The sequence below is a fragment of the Carettochelys insculpta genome, chromosome 2 (assembly GCF_033958435.1).
Source record: "Carettochelys insculpta isolate YL-2023 chromosome 2, ASM3395843v1, whole genome shotgun sequence".
NCBI classification, from domain to species: domain Eukaryota; kingdom Metazoa; phylum Chordata; order Testudines; family Carettochelyidae; genus Carettochelys; species Carettochelys insculpta.
In genome coordinates, this window is record NC_134138.1 from 71,245,140 (window position 1) to 71,259,857 (window position 14,718).

Consider the following 14,718-nt stretch of genomic DNA (forward strand, 5'->3'; position numbering starts at 1 on the left):
AGGGGCAGAGGAAGCAGAACCTCTTCCCCAGCAGGTCCATGTGCGGCTGCTCTGAGCCCATGTGCGGCTTATTAGACAGCTGTACAGCTACACAGCCTAAAGGAACCTGGGTGTTCACCTTATGATGATCCCACCCCTCTTCTGCCCTCCAACACCCTTCACCTCCTTGTGTCACCTTCTCATACCTGCCTTCCTCCTCTTCTAGATCCCTGCCCATTCCAACACACACTCTTGATTTTGCTCTCCTTTTGGTCTTCCCCTTTCCTTGGGATACAGTTGAAAACACGAAAGAACAACTCTGCCAACTAGCTGACAATGTAGGGAGCATTCTTGTAATTCAAAGGTCACTGTCTCCTTTTAATAAATACAAATAAAACATTCAAAATTTACTGGACTATACAAAGCCTGCACAAAGCTCTTTCAGATCACTAGCTGATCTGAACACCACCCACTCTACCCCCAAAAATATTCACACCCCTTCTTACCTCTATAGTCTCTCAACCCTGTTTCTCTACTTCTGCTCCCACACAGCATCTCTTCTCCCCACATGGCTCCCATCTCTTGATTTTCACCCACTGCTTCACCTCCCCTATGGCTTAAACCACATTCCCTCATGCTTTCCTTCTGTCCCCAGAGTGCAGAAGCCTCTCCCACCTACTGAGTCACCATCTCCTGTGCACCCCCCACCAGGCTCCCTGTCTCCATGTATGCATCTGATTCCCAGATCCATCACATGCTGTGTTGAGCAGCTAACAGAAGCAGCCGGCAGGCAGCAGTCAAAGGGGCTACTGAGCAGCTGCTTTCCAAATAGGCCTGGGACATGAGCTGGGACAACTGCTCATATGATTTATTAAACTAATTGTATCTGCCTTATGACTGCATTCCAGCAACTGTCTCCAAATATTTATGGACAGATCTACTTGGGGATTGATTTCTGATATAACAAGGGATTGAAAAATTGAATCTTCACCACAGTGGTGGGTCACTCAACAAAAGCTCATGTCTGAGCATATCAATCGAGATACAGTGATGACAAACCTGAATAAAGACTGGAGATCTGATTTTTTCATGCACAAAAGGAGTAGAGATGTTTAATTAAACCTACAAAGTTAGTCTAGAAAATACTCCAAATTCCCAGTACTTCCAAGCTTCTGAGTAGAAAACAGAGCAGCGCTATTTTAAGTAGAAGCAGGAAGTTCAGAAACTCAGTAAAACCAAAGCTGTGAGCATGTGTGTGTGTGTCTCACCCAAGCCCTAAGAAGTTTTGTTTTGGGTTGAGTTGAGTCACATCTGCTCTTATTTTATCTAAAACCAGGTTTGCCTACCACTCTTTATCAGGTACATCATACAGTGCTGCAAAACTTGATGTTAAAAAACTGTGGAACTTTTCCTTGAACTTGCAATTTTACACTATAGTCAAACATTTCAAGTCTGCATCCCAAAACTAAATTTGCTTTAAAGCAAGAGGTACACCTATATTGCGGGCTTCTTTCTGCAAGTTCACAAATGCACTTATCATTGGTGTAATGATACCATGAAAATTTAGACACAAACTTTTAGCTTTCACTCAAAAGATTCATTACAATAATAAAATCAGTGCTGCATTCAGGATAAGTTTGGTGCTGCTTCACAATTAAAACATACTACAGTATAATCTTGTAAAAATCATCACAAGACCATAGGCAAAGACAGAAGTTCCAGTAGCTTGATACTTAATAAAACTGAAATATGAAAGAGAACCACAAGTAACCTGGAATAGTCAAGGCAGAACAATGTATCCAGAGCCGTAAACGTGTGTCCCAGGGTATGACTAGATACAGAATTCAAAAACACTCTCTTTCAATTAGTTGTAACTTACCTGAAGGACAGGCACTTTTTGTGGTGTATTCTGTGGGGACTGGTGAAGCTGTGCCCACGGCTGGTGGTGTGGATGTGGTGGAGGTGAAGGCTGATGATGTATCCCTGGATGAGGTGGCATGGGGGGGCAGGTTGGCATTTGCTGTTGAAAAGATGGCTGTTGGCTGGGATGTTGCTGGCCAGATATCAGTCGCTCTTGTATTGCTTGTGGATCTGCAAGGCCAACACCTGGACAACCATTTGGTCTCATGTGCCCACCCATCTCCCGTGGAGTTGAAGACATACCCATAAACGGACGACTCTGCTGCATGTTTCGGGGGCCCATATTCCTCTGTCCAATTCCCATGGCACCAGGGGGCTGGTGTGATGGCTGAGGATGGGGTATATTTGGATAACTGCCAACTTCCATTGGTATTCCAGCACTACCAGGCCTAACCTGCGGAGGGGGTGTACCTGCTGGATTACTCATTGCTTTCATAGGTGACATGGGAGGTGGAGAGGCATAAGTTCCCTGAGGCTGTGAAGGATGCATAGTTTGCGTGTTCATTTGGTTGAGTGAGCCACTAGGGTGAATGGGCTGCTGGTGCATTAGTCCTTGACTGCTGTTTGATGGAAATCCTACAGCATTTGTGTATCTTGGTACAGACTGATTCATTGGAGTGTTATTTGTAAGGCCTAAATTCTGATTCATCCCTGTATTGTTAACTAATCCCTGATTTAGGTTACTGTAAGGATACCGAGAATACTGCCCTGAGTTGTTTATAGTAGGTGAGGGTACTGTCTGGCTCCGAGAACTAAAATTAAGTGTTTGTGGCCGAACAGCACCCTGCTGAGGAGGGTTAGGGGAGAATCTGGGACTGTGGGCTACTGATTCTCCATGGAGCGCGGTAGGGGGATGGTGGTGAAATTGTTGGACTGAGTGTCGCAAAGAAGGTGCCATGTTGGGATTCTGTTGGGGCACATGAGACAAGTGGCCAGGTCCTGAGGTGGCAATGAAAGGATTTCCCTGATTAAGACCTTCTTGAGCTTGAGAAAACTGGTTCATCCTCTGCTGCTGTGGCTGACCGTGCTGCTGCATTGAAAAATCACCACGAGCCATGTAGTTTCCCATTTGCTGCATGTGCTGAGGATGGCCGGGCCCAGGGGGTCCTGACGGAGTCTGTGGTGGCTGCGTCGGTTGCTGCTGCTGCTGGTATGGTGCTCTTATTTGGTCAGGCACCTGAACAGCCCGTGGCCCCCACATGGAGCCACTGTCTACAAAGGGTTGCCCATGCCTTTCATTCTGCATACTAGGATAGACTCCCATCTGACCACCAGTGCCACTGCCATGAGGAACCTGAGGAACTGGAGGGTTGTGGTACTGTGAGTGAGGAGATGCTATACCATTCCCAGGAGCGTTACTCATCATTCTGTTAGGCTGATCCATCAAATGCATTTTTTGCTGTTCATACTGATTATAGTGATCAAAGTGGGTCAACTTTGCTTGATTTTGACTGGAGGGAGGATGGTGAAGAGAAGACTGTAAGGAGGGGAATCCTTGATCTATGGGCATTTGCTGCCCCATAGGATTTACTGTATTTTCAGGATATCCACATTCTCCAAGACTTTCCAGCCCTTCGCTGAAAATATTCCCGTCTTCTCCAAATAGACTCATCATTCCTGGGTCTGCCATCTTTTCTTAGCACACAGCTCCTCAGAGCTACAAGTAGAATGCTAGTCTGTGCTTCACCTCACTGAGGTGTCAGTCCTCAAAGCCTTTAATCCTTAACTAATCTCCTTCGTGTCATTCCATATTTCCTTAATTCTTTTGGACCATGTAGCATCAACCAAAGTCTGGTTACCGGTCCTAGAAAAGAGAGAGGGGGAGGAAAAAAACACATTAGAATCGTACAGTAAAAATGCCATACAATATTAAAACACACCTGACTGTCAGATGACACTTCCTTCAGTCCCTGAAGTGTATTTTTAAAATCTGTTTTGCTTTAAGAAAAACTCATTAGCTTCCATCAGAAGCATTATTATGATAGGGAGTTAGAGAGCAAGCAAAACACTAACCTTAACCTTAAATTAATCCATTCACTACACTTCCTAGTGTTCCATTCTTGGATGGAACAGAACAAAAGAACACAACATGCAGCAGCAGCAGCTGCCACAGCAGGCAGCTGTATGAGTACAGCCAAGCAGCCCATCTGCTGGCCTAAAGCCCTGAAAATGCTCTAGTTACCAACAGCGTGTCCTTAACCTTATTCCCCTGAGCAGTGTAATCAGATGAGCAAGCAGCAGCATCAAGGGCTATGATAAGCTAAAGTTAGTTAAATGGACAAGAGGATTTCGCAAACAGCACAAGTGTCTCTGAAAAAACCAGAGATTTAAAATGTTTAGGTTTATATAAAAATTAATGTGTTATTTTTCACTTGCACACAACAAAGATGTCACAAATGGGTACTTCGTTAAATTGAAAATGGAACCATAAAATTCTATTCCCTGCCCCCTACCAAAACTACACAGTTACAAGCTTCAAAACTGAAATGAAAATGAAGTTTCTATTCTGCAGGAGGGCAGATTTTTAAAAACCATGTTCAAAATAATACCCATGGCTCCAAACCCACAGAGATCAAATCCATGCCAGAATTTGTCTTTGAATAGAGGAAATTCAATCACTGGGGTTTACTATTCACCTTCAGGCAAACTCATTACTAATGACATAACTGGAGCCCTACCAAATTCACAGCCATGAAAAACCTGTCATGGACTATGAAATCTGGTATTTTGTGTGCTTTTACTTTATTCTAAACAGTTTTCAAGGGGAGACCAGCATTTCTCAGAGGTCCTGACTCAAAACTAGAGGGGGCAGTGACAGGTTTGCAGTATTACCAACCTTACTTCTATGCTGCCTTCAAAGCTGGGTGGCCAAAGAGCAACACCACTTTGGTTAGGCACCCTGCCTCAAAGGGAGCACCCTGGCAGCACACCCAGAGAAGGGCACTACTATACCATGCCATCCTTACGGCTGCTGGCAGAGGTCTGCTTTCAGAGCTAGGCTCCTGGCCAACAGGCACCACTCTCCAGTTGCTCAGTTCTAAAGGCAGCACCACAAGCTTCAGTACTGTAACCTTCACCCTTCCAATAACTTTGCCACACTTCCACACTATTTTTGGGTTAGGACCTTTACCGTACAATGCCATGAAATTTCCAATACCCAAAATAATGAAATTTACTATTTTAAAAATCCTATGACCATGACATCTACCAAAATGGTCCATGAATTTGGTAGAGCCCTGGATATAAATATCCATTTTCAACTCCATACTAAAACGCTTCAGAGGAAGACAAGTTGTGCTTCGTACATAATTGGTATTTCTCCTGGAAACAAAGCTCCACATACGAAGAACTGGTCAAGGCTACAGTATGTTATTGAAATACTTGTGTGTCAGGTAAATTTTACCATTGGCAGTATTGTTCTAGCTATACTGGTCCCAGGTTATGAGGCACACAAGATTGGACCAACATCCCTTTAAGAGAAAGACAAGCTTTTGAACTACAGAATTCTTGTTCAGGCCCAGGCCCAAAGAAGAACTCTAGTTCAAAAGCCTGTCTCTTTCATTTAAGTATTATAGCACTTGATATTCAGTTAAAAACTTCAATTTTATAGTGACAGGTTACTTTTCAACAAGAATGGTTACAAGAAAGTTTTAGTTTTTTCCACACGGGACTAAACTAATGTTAGGATGGTATGAATGACAATTTCTTAAATATCATCAGCAAGTGTGATTATGCTATTTTGTTTGTTTAGTCAAATGAGGACCTAAAACAATCTAATTCAAAACATTTTATTTTAGAAATTGAAATTTTGCAATCTTTGCCTGGAGGACATGTCAACATGGTTCAGGTCTTTGCCACATGGAAATCAGAACCAAAATCACTATTTTCGTTATTATTTAAGTACAATTCTGTTTGAGGACATATTCCTGAGTTATCAAAACAGTTGTTTAAAAACCTTGTTTTTACTAATACCTATTAATGTAATAACCAATATTTTGAAGACAGGATATCTTTTTCTAAAGTTTCAACCTCTATCCTTTAGAGGTGTGAGATAACATGATACCGTGTGCACACTCCAGCAAAACCAAAAGAGACATTTCCAAGGGTGTATCTTTATTTAAGCACTTTCTAGGGGTCTCTATGTCATGAAGCAGTAAAACAGAAAAACAAAACAAAAAACAAGCTCGACTTCCTGTTTTATTAAAAGAAAAAATCTACAGATTAGCACCTTTAGACTGTGATCATCCAATGAGATCTATATAATTTAGGGTTTATTTCTTGAGTCATATATTCTTAAAGGTACAAACTCATTTTAAAAAGTCATTTACAAAGGATGGAATTTCAGAGCTTTTTAAATATTTAAGTATAACACTAAACCTGAAGTCAGAAAAGTCTAACACAGCAATGTTAAGGCTTGTTCCATTCATCTGAACTTATGGCATGAATCGGTTAGCCAAAATAAATTGTCACTGTGAACTTTATTTGCATAGAGCAGTGTTTTTAATCTGGGACCTACTGGCAGCCTGATCAACACACAACTGTGGCCCATGTGACATCCTCATGGCCACATGGGTAGTATATGTATTCTGCAGGTGCAGCCCACAATACAGAATTGCATACACAGCCCACAGTGGTAGCTCAGTTGAAATCCACTGATATAGAGGAATCCCTCCATGGCTTAGAGCCGCTTCAGCAGCTCCTACACTACCAGTCCTACTGGCAGTGGGTGTAATACATATAGCAAATGGGGTACCCCTCTGAATAGCTGGTCTCCAGCTATCCAGAAAGCCTCCTTGCCAACCCTAACCCTAACGCTAGGAAGCCTCCTAGCTTCCGGAGTTCCAGGGAAGTCTAAAGAAGTGGTTTACAGCCAAAATAACTTACCACCTCCACCTCTTGCATGGAACACAGCTTGGCAAACCATAAGACTCTTGCTCAATCTATTCAATGACCTATTCAATTACACAGCATAACATACAGGTTTGAATCTGTTCATCATTACAGCTTCTCATAAATAAAAACAGAAAAGGGTTGGGAAAAAAACCACATGGTGAAGATGGGGGACAGGGGGTGGTGGCCATTCCCTTGGTGCAAGTTGAACAGGCTTTGGGATTCAGTAACTGAAAACTACATGCTAGAATTCTCCCTCTGCTAAGTGGCATGGTCTTTCCAATCCAGTTGCTCCAGAAATTAAGCTCAAATGCATGAAAGATTAAACTGTTATCTGAATACTTATTTTCCATGACCTGACAGGCTTCTAAGGAAGCTCCAGTGGGAACCAGCCACAAGAAGCAGAGTCAATTTCAGACGAAGGTGGTCAGTGCCTGCTACTATTTCCATGGAAACTGGGGAAAATAAGGTAATAGGTTTTGTTCAACAATTCACTTTATTTTGGCCCATTTGACCCCAATTTCTGCAGAAAGTAGCCAGGAAAGGCCACACTGGAGAGCTGGTACTCTGTAGTTGAACTAAGTTATGTATTCATGTAGACTACAGTCTCTCTGACGAATGCTACAGAAGCTAGGGCTGCAGTAAATTTTCAGGTAAGCAGGGCTTCTAAATCAGAAACTCAACACACATAATACAGAAATTTATTTCTTTAGCTACATTACTGACATCTTTGATTACGTGTTAATATCTCTGCGTTTTGCATATGTTCTTCTTGTCTCATCTTGGATAATGAAAGCAGTGTCTCTTTCAGGTTGTTAGTGCTCCAGTGCTTGGATTCAAAGAAATTACAGAAAGATTTGTTTACAGGCAAGTGTTTACATTATTTTCATGTCCAGGAACATGTTAATTAGTGGGTTTTGTTAAAATATTTAAATTTGGTATCAAATTTAAGTTGACTGTGGCCACTTAAACTGAAAAGCAATAATTTAGCTGTCCGTAAGGCTTCTTAAAAATAACTGCTAAGAAACCACAATCTAGAAATTTGGTTATCCCAGATACCTACTTCTGTCAAGAAAACAGATTTTATGAAACATTTGTATCTCAAGAGCTTAAGCAGAAATACACAAAGTATGTAGTTAGCAAAAAAAAAAAAAAAATTTATGTATATCAAATATGAGACCTTCAGAACCTGTTTCAGAGCACTGTTTTATTTAAAAATTAAGACCTGAACACAGTTAAGATGAATGCTTTTTTAAAAAATATGAGAAATCCAGAAATTATGATTTCAAAGTCAGTTTGTTTTGCCTTGATTACTCTGTAGCTGATCATCCTTTTATACACACCCCACCCCCAATATATAACATTTTATATATATATGGTAGTGAAGAGGATCAGCCACAGAATAATCAGAGCAAAGCAAACAGTGAGATTCTGGAGGTCTCATATATGATAAAGCAAATAACTTTAGTAAGTCCATCAGCTCAGTAGAGAAAACAACTTGCTTTACTAAATGTTATGTCTAATGATCAGTATAAAATGTACTCAAACAGCAGTTTCTTGGTGAAGATTAGCACTTAAGCGTTCTACTTGGTTATTAAAAGTTGCATAGTACTTTTAAAGTCTATGAAGGTGATGTGAAAAGTTCTCAGCACTATAAAAAGTTGAGTGGTCGTGAGTACCAAATCCTCTTCACTACCATCATTTCCAACACGTTTTAAAACAGAGTTCTGTTTCTACTGGGTAGACAAACAGGGTAGCTCATTTTTCTATTGAGAATGTTTAAATAGTTCTGGCATGAGTGAGATTTACAGCTTTGACAAAGGGGTGCTCTGAGCACCCTTGAAAATCAGGCTACTGGGGTTGTTTGCCATTAATAAATAAATATTAATGCAGTGGTAAGATCACATAACCAAAGTAACAAAGTCCACATCCAAAAGTAAAGTTAAGGTAGCCTCCAAAGGAAACAAGATCCAACAATCAATGTTTTCTAAAGCTTTATAATATAAATAAGTAAGGCCTAATTTTTTTTTTTTTGGTTATTTTTGTACTGGGAGGAGAGAGGGAGACAAAGTTCCCGCCATCCACCATTACAGAAATATCAGCAATATATACTTCTCTTCCCTGGAGGACCATGGAAGTGGAAGCCAGAGCTCAATTACATGGACAGAGTTGCTGATGGTATGCGGACACTGCAGTAACTCTGGCCCATGTCAGCAGACTCAGCTTGCAGGGCTCTAAAATTGTGCTGTAGACATTCAGACTTGAACCAAACTTTCACAAACATCTTAACTGCTTGTCTGGCATTTCAGTTAAACCATTACAAACAAAAATTTTTATGCATTCCAAGTACAAAATTCTCTCCTTCCAGATTTTACTATTAGTGACACCAGAATCTTACTTGTTCTCCAGAAATGAATTTCAAATTGGACACCGTTGTCGCAAACCATTCAGGCAACCTCTATACATCTTACAGACTAAAACAAGAAGGAGTCCTGTAGCACCTTAAAGGCTAAACATTTTATAATTTTTTTTTCCCCGGTAGATCATCCGCTGAAGTGCTTAAACTGTACATCCTTAATGTTTCAGGATATACATTTTACAGCTCTGCAGTATGCAACAAATTACGTATTAATACAAGCATAAAATCACATCCAATGCATATAAGGATGTTGCTCTTACAAGATTTCAAAGTCAACAATACACAATTTGATTGTAACTGTACAGCTGATATACAGTATTAATGAACTAGTTGGAAAAAACCTTATCTGAGCTATGAAAGGATCCATTTGAAAGCCTCACTGCCCCAAGGCAATGACACGGTAAGAAGGCTAGCTCAAGCCACAATGGTGTCCTATCTCAGGGCACCATCTTTTACTCTGACTAGTGGGGTGTTCAAAGAATCTGTAAAATTTGTATTTTCCCAATCCCCAACAAGTATTTAAAAATTTTGCCTTTCCAATATATCCCCCTCAAGTCAGAGAGGAAAACAACTTCATTGAAATATACAAAGGATTTATTTTTAGTTTTTTTTTTTTTTATTTATGACAGTGCATACAGACAAATTATTGTCCCTGACATTCTAATCCCAAGCCTAAACACAGATTGTGCTTCCTAGTGTTCAGGGTTGCTTCAATGGGAACCCTAACGAACCTAGAAATGGAAGTGAGTAGTAATTCAATACTACACTGAACAAATTCCAAATACAGGTAGTTAGCAATCTTACTGAGAGAGAATGATCAACAAGGGAATTTACAGCAAGTGTTGAACTCTGAATCTTTCCAGACCAACAGGATAGCAGTTTTCAAAAACATATGAGGGAGCAGCAGGACTATCAAACTGGGGAAAACACACTGATATCAAATTAAGATTACAAAATGATTCTTCTGGTTACAAAAATGTCCAAGCAGCAACTTATTCCTGTTTGAACCCCCCTTGAGCCAGTCAGAAAGTAGGTGCTTTTTAAACAAAAGCATGGAATGTCTTTAGAGTCTTGTAAATTTCAGATATCCACTGAGCTTGATCGGAAATGGTATTTCTTACACTATCTTCATTTCCTTACAGAAAGCAAATGTGCCATTCTTAATTAGGACTATGTTCTATTTCAAACTTCAACTACTTATATCACAAGAAAGTATTTAAAATATTTCAGACACTTGTAAATTCTCATCTCTCTCCTACAATTCAAAAGGTGCTTACAAGATTGAGACTTGCCAAAAGAGACCAACCATAAAAAATTTCAACCCAAAAAACAGATGTTTCACAGGTGTAGAAGCATGAAAATATGGAAGCGATGTTAAACATTTTTAGTTTTTGCTAAACCACATGACCAATGGCAGCTATAATTCCACTTATCCTGTTATTCCCTATGTGCCTATGACCACACCCCTCCATCTCCCTCCCCATTCTGTGGTCAATTTAGTCATTTTACATTCCACCCTTGAATTCTAACACCCCCTCTCATTTCACTGCCTGGAAGAGCCTGTGCACGAAGGCTTCCTAACATTGCCTAGAGACATCATTGTTGGTTATTTCATCAGACACCAAAACAGTTTATTACTTAACACCATATGCCTCAGTAAGTTCCACTTAGTACTGTAAAGCCTGACTAAGAAGCCTAAGCCCCATTTTCAAAAATGACAGACACTGAGGGGTGCAAATCTCAGATTTTCATTGAGACTTAAGGTTCACCTTAACTTTGAATAACTATGCCTAAAATGCACACAAAGATGATCCATGCCAGAAGACACATGCTTGTAGGGGCCAGAATGTGGGGAATGATTCATTGTTGTAGAGATTTTCAGCCTTGAACCAGAGCACCTGCTCTGGGACCCACCCACTCAGTGTCCTCTGGAGCCCAGGCTGTAGCTCAAGCTTCTACACAAGCTTGTTAGGGGTGGTTTAATTATACTGGCAGGTGTGTCCTCTCTGGCCAGCATGCAGCAGCTAACATGGGAGACTTAAAACGGTACAACTGTGCTGCTGTAAGAACCAAAGTGAAACCTTGGCGTCTACACAGTAGAATTACTCAGAGCAAAATAAAATAAATAAATAAATAAATTTGCTATGTCTCAGTGAAATTAGTTAATGCTTCGCTGAAAGAGCCAGTCATTTAAATAGGAAATCTTAAGGAACAAATGGGTCAATCGTCTTACACTTAAATCTCATGTTAATCTTCAATGAGAGACACTCCTGTCTCTTTTCCCTGGGTCTCACAGAGGTAGCTGTGTTAGTCTATCTTTGCAAAACCAAAAAGCAGTCCTGTAGCAAGACTAACAATATAATTTATTAGGTGATGAGCTTTTGTGGGATAGACCCACAGATCTAAAGAAAGCTCATCACGTAATAAATAATACTGATAGTATTTAAAGTGCTACAGGACTGCTTTATTCTTTTCCCTCAAACACCTTGCATAAGCTAAAAAAAAAAAATCTATACTACATGGTTTATTGCAAAAATCTAAGGTTAGGCTACATAAATTTTCCAGATTTCCTGTTTAAAAAATAATTTGCGGATCTTTATTTCCTTATTACATCAAGTACCTTGGCACAGAACTTGCTTTTCCAGAGGCAATTGAGGGCACAAGAGTTTTCAGAATATTTGGCAGCTTGTTGCTGTCAAGCAGCTGATGCGAGAATGACCAGCTAGTGGTTCAGTCAGGGCCACACATTTGGAAATAATATCCTACATCATTGAAATTCATGGACACTTTAATACAAAGCTACAATAGCAGTACCATATAAAGAATACTGCTCTGATGCAAATGCAATGAGGGCTTCCCAGTACAAAGTGTACCCCAATTGTCAATTATTATAGCCTTTCTTCTGCATGCATCACATTAATTGGAGTCCAAACCATGGTCCTAACACAGGACTCTGCCAATTTTAAACTAACAGTTATGACACAAAAAACAAAAACATGATAGTCTTTTCTTCCCAATCTAAAAAGAAGCAGAACCATCAGAATTTCTAGCCATCTATTACCATTACAAATTTGGGATGTTAAGTGGAGCAGCGCTGAAAAAGTACCAATACTTATAATGCAACTAAACTTAGGCTTACATGTTATAAGGTAAACACACTACAGTTTACTGTGTGTTGTAATCCGATGTAAAATGCCCTTGTCACTCATATAACCATATCTTCATGCCCTAACACAAGTTCAAATCAAAGATAAGGGAAGGAGATTTCTCTAAGAAGCGCCACAATAAGGGCAAACAAGCAACATAATTTTCAAATATTTCAGGAATAAATTTTCAAAATATCTAGAAAGACATTTATTTTGAAAAGAATTTGGAAGGGAAATAATGGGAGTGCTGTGTAAAAGTTGAGGTACACACTTGTGAGCTTTATTTAAATTACACTTCCTAAATCAAGAAAGCCCAAGTTGACAGCCTAACTCTTGTGAATAATCCTTATTATAAACTACGCATTTCAATAATTTCAGTGCACAAAAAAAGATGGAATAAGATTGGGAGGGAGTGGGGAAAGAGTCAGAAGAGAATAGGTATACTGTTACCGCCAGCTATCAAAAGATCTGGCAATTACATTCTCCTATGAAGCTAACACTAAACCAATGGAGGATGCAAGAGGTGTGGCCAATGGCGACATGCTGTGGCACTGAAAAAACACCAAGCACAGCTGATTGCTCTCATTAAGAGCCATGCTTTTTGTATACTTACTGCATTTGTCACTGATTAACTAACTGATCTGGCAATTTCCTACATTCTTTTGCATTTAAAAAGGATCTGAGAGGCTGAAAGTCATCCCCTTTCATATTCTAGAAGAAGTTTAAGACTGCACCCTGTCCAGATCATGTTATGGAGGGGCCTCTGTTCAAACAGGCTCCTCTTACGCACACTACCAACATTCTTTTTTTTCCCCGAGCTCAGAGGAGCTGCAGCTGAACCTCTGCAAGAGCACAACATATGTGATTGGGAGGGAAACGTATCCATCATGAATAAACTTGAGCACAAAGACAGGCTGAGTGTCACAGGATACAAAAGGGTAGAGGTCACAACAGTAAGCTGGAGGGATTGCGCAGGGCTGCGGCTGTTAATGCATGGCTGCTTCATTCATTTTTGGCATGCAAAACAATCATTAGGCAAGAGCATTTCAAGTTTAAAACATATGCCATGAAAGATATACAACCTCAGCAGGATCTTAACAAAAACAAAAAACAAAACAGAAAGTGCTGAAACAAATGAAAAAAAAATAGAGGTGACACATAAAACATTTACACTAAGAGGACACAGCAAAAACTGAACCTGATTGTTGATAATAGCTTTCATGAAGTTTACAATTCTCAATTCATGATTTTTAAACCATTTTACTACTACCAGAGTAATCGCCAGATACAGCACTGTGGTCATTTTCAGGAAGTCAAAACTTGGTATTCATCTATCTATTGTAAGGTTAATACAATCTTGCTTCATTCAGAGTTTATGAAGTCAGAAATTGTTTGATGAAATTACAGTCTACTAATATCACACATGGTATATTTTCCCACATATATTCTGTATATCTATAACTATATAAATATTTATAATTTATTACATTTCTACTTGAAAATTATTGTCCTACACACGTTCTTCATAAAGACTGGCATATTACATTCAGCATTTGTACAGGAACCACATATCCACACTCATTTTTGTGAAGATAAATATACCTCATATGTTACAAGTGAAAAGACAACCTGAGTTTTCATAGGACTCCTCAGAACACACATTTCAGTTGGGTGAAATAAAAAGGTAGCTCGTCACTTGTGCTACAATACACAAGAGACTACTCATATTGCTTCTGGCATTTAGGTTTTGATTCACTTTTTAGAGTTGGGCAAGTTACTGGCATCAATAAAATAAACATTAGTCTTGCAACTTTAGTAATAACAGAGAGAAAGCCATGCTAGTCTATATACTATCAAAACAAAAAAGTAGGCAAATAGCACTTTAAAGACTAACAAAATAATTTATTAGGTGAGCTTTCATGGGACAGACCCACTTCTTCAGACCATAGCCATACCAGAATAGACTCAATATTTAAAGCACAGAGAACCAAAAATAGTAATCAACTTTAGTAAGTATATAATATCAATCTTTACAGAGCATATTAAGTAGTACCGATAATTTATCTCACAAGAAAATGTGAGCTATTCAAAAGGTTACAAAAGGACTGTATGATACTGTGGTCCATTACATTAGTAATTATTGCAAAATGCATCAACACAAATGTGATCTGACACTTTGCAGCTCAGCTGTACCTTCCCTAGCACTAGACCTCGCATTATAATAAATTACCTCCCAAATTTTAATATACTACCTTGCAGGAAAAACTACGTAAAGAATTGCAAAGTCTTTGCCAAGACATCATGTCCATTTTAAACAGTAAGTTTAAGTGTTTGTCATCAACCAATACATTAAGACTACTGTAA

General features: G+C 39.5%; 1 protein-coding gene across 3 annotated transcripts in view; it reads right to left on the reverse strand.

The window, feature by feature from the left end:
• Positions 1-14,718, reverse strand: part of CHD7 (chromodomain helicase DNA binding protein 7) — a 222,973-nt gene that overhangs the window by 145,739 nt on the left and 62,516 nt on the right. For all 3 annotated transcript variants that reach the window (XM_074987153.1, XM_074987154.1, XM_074987152.1), the window contains one exon: positions 1,859-3,703. In XM_074987153.1, coding sequence (XP_074843254.1) covers positions 1,859-3,529 — 1,671 coding nt within the window. In that variant the 5' untranslated portion in view covers positions 3,530-3,703. The remainder of the gene's footprint in view (positions 1-1,858; positions 3,704-14,718) is intronic.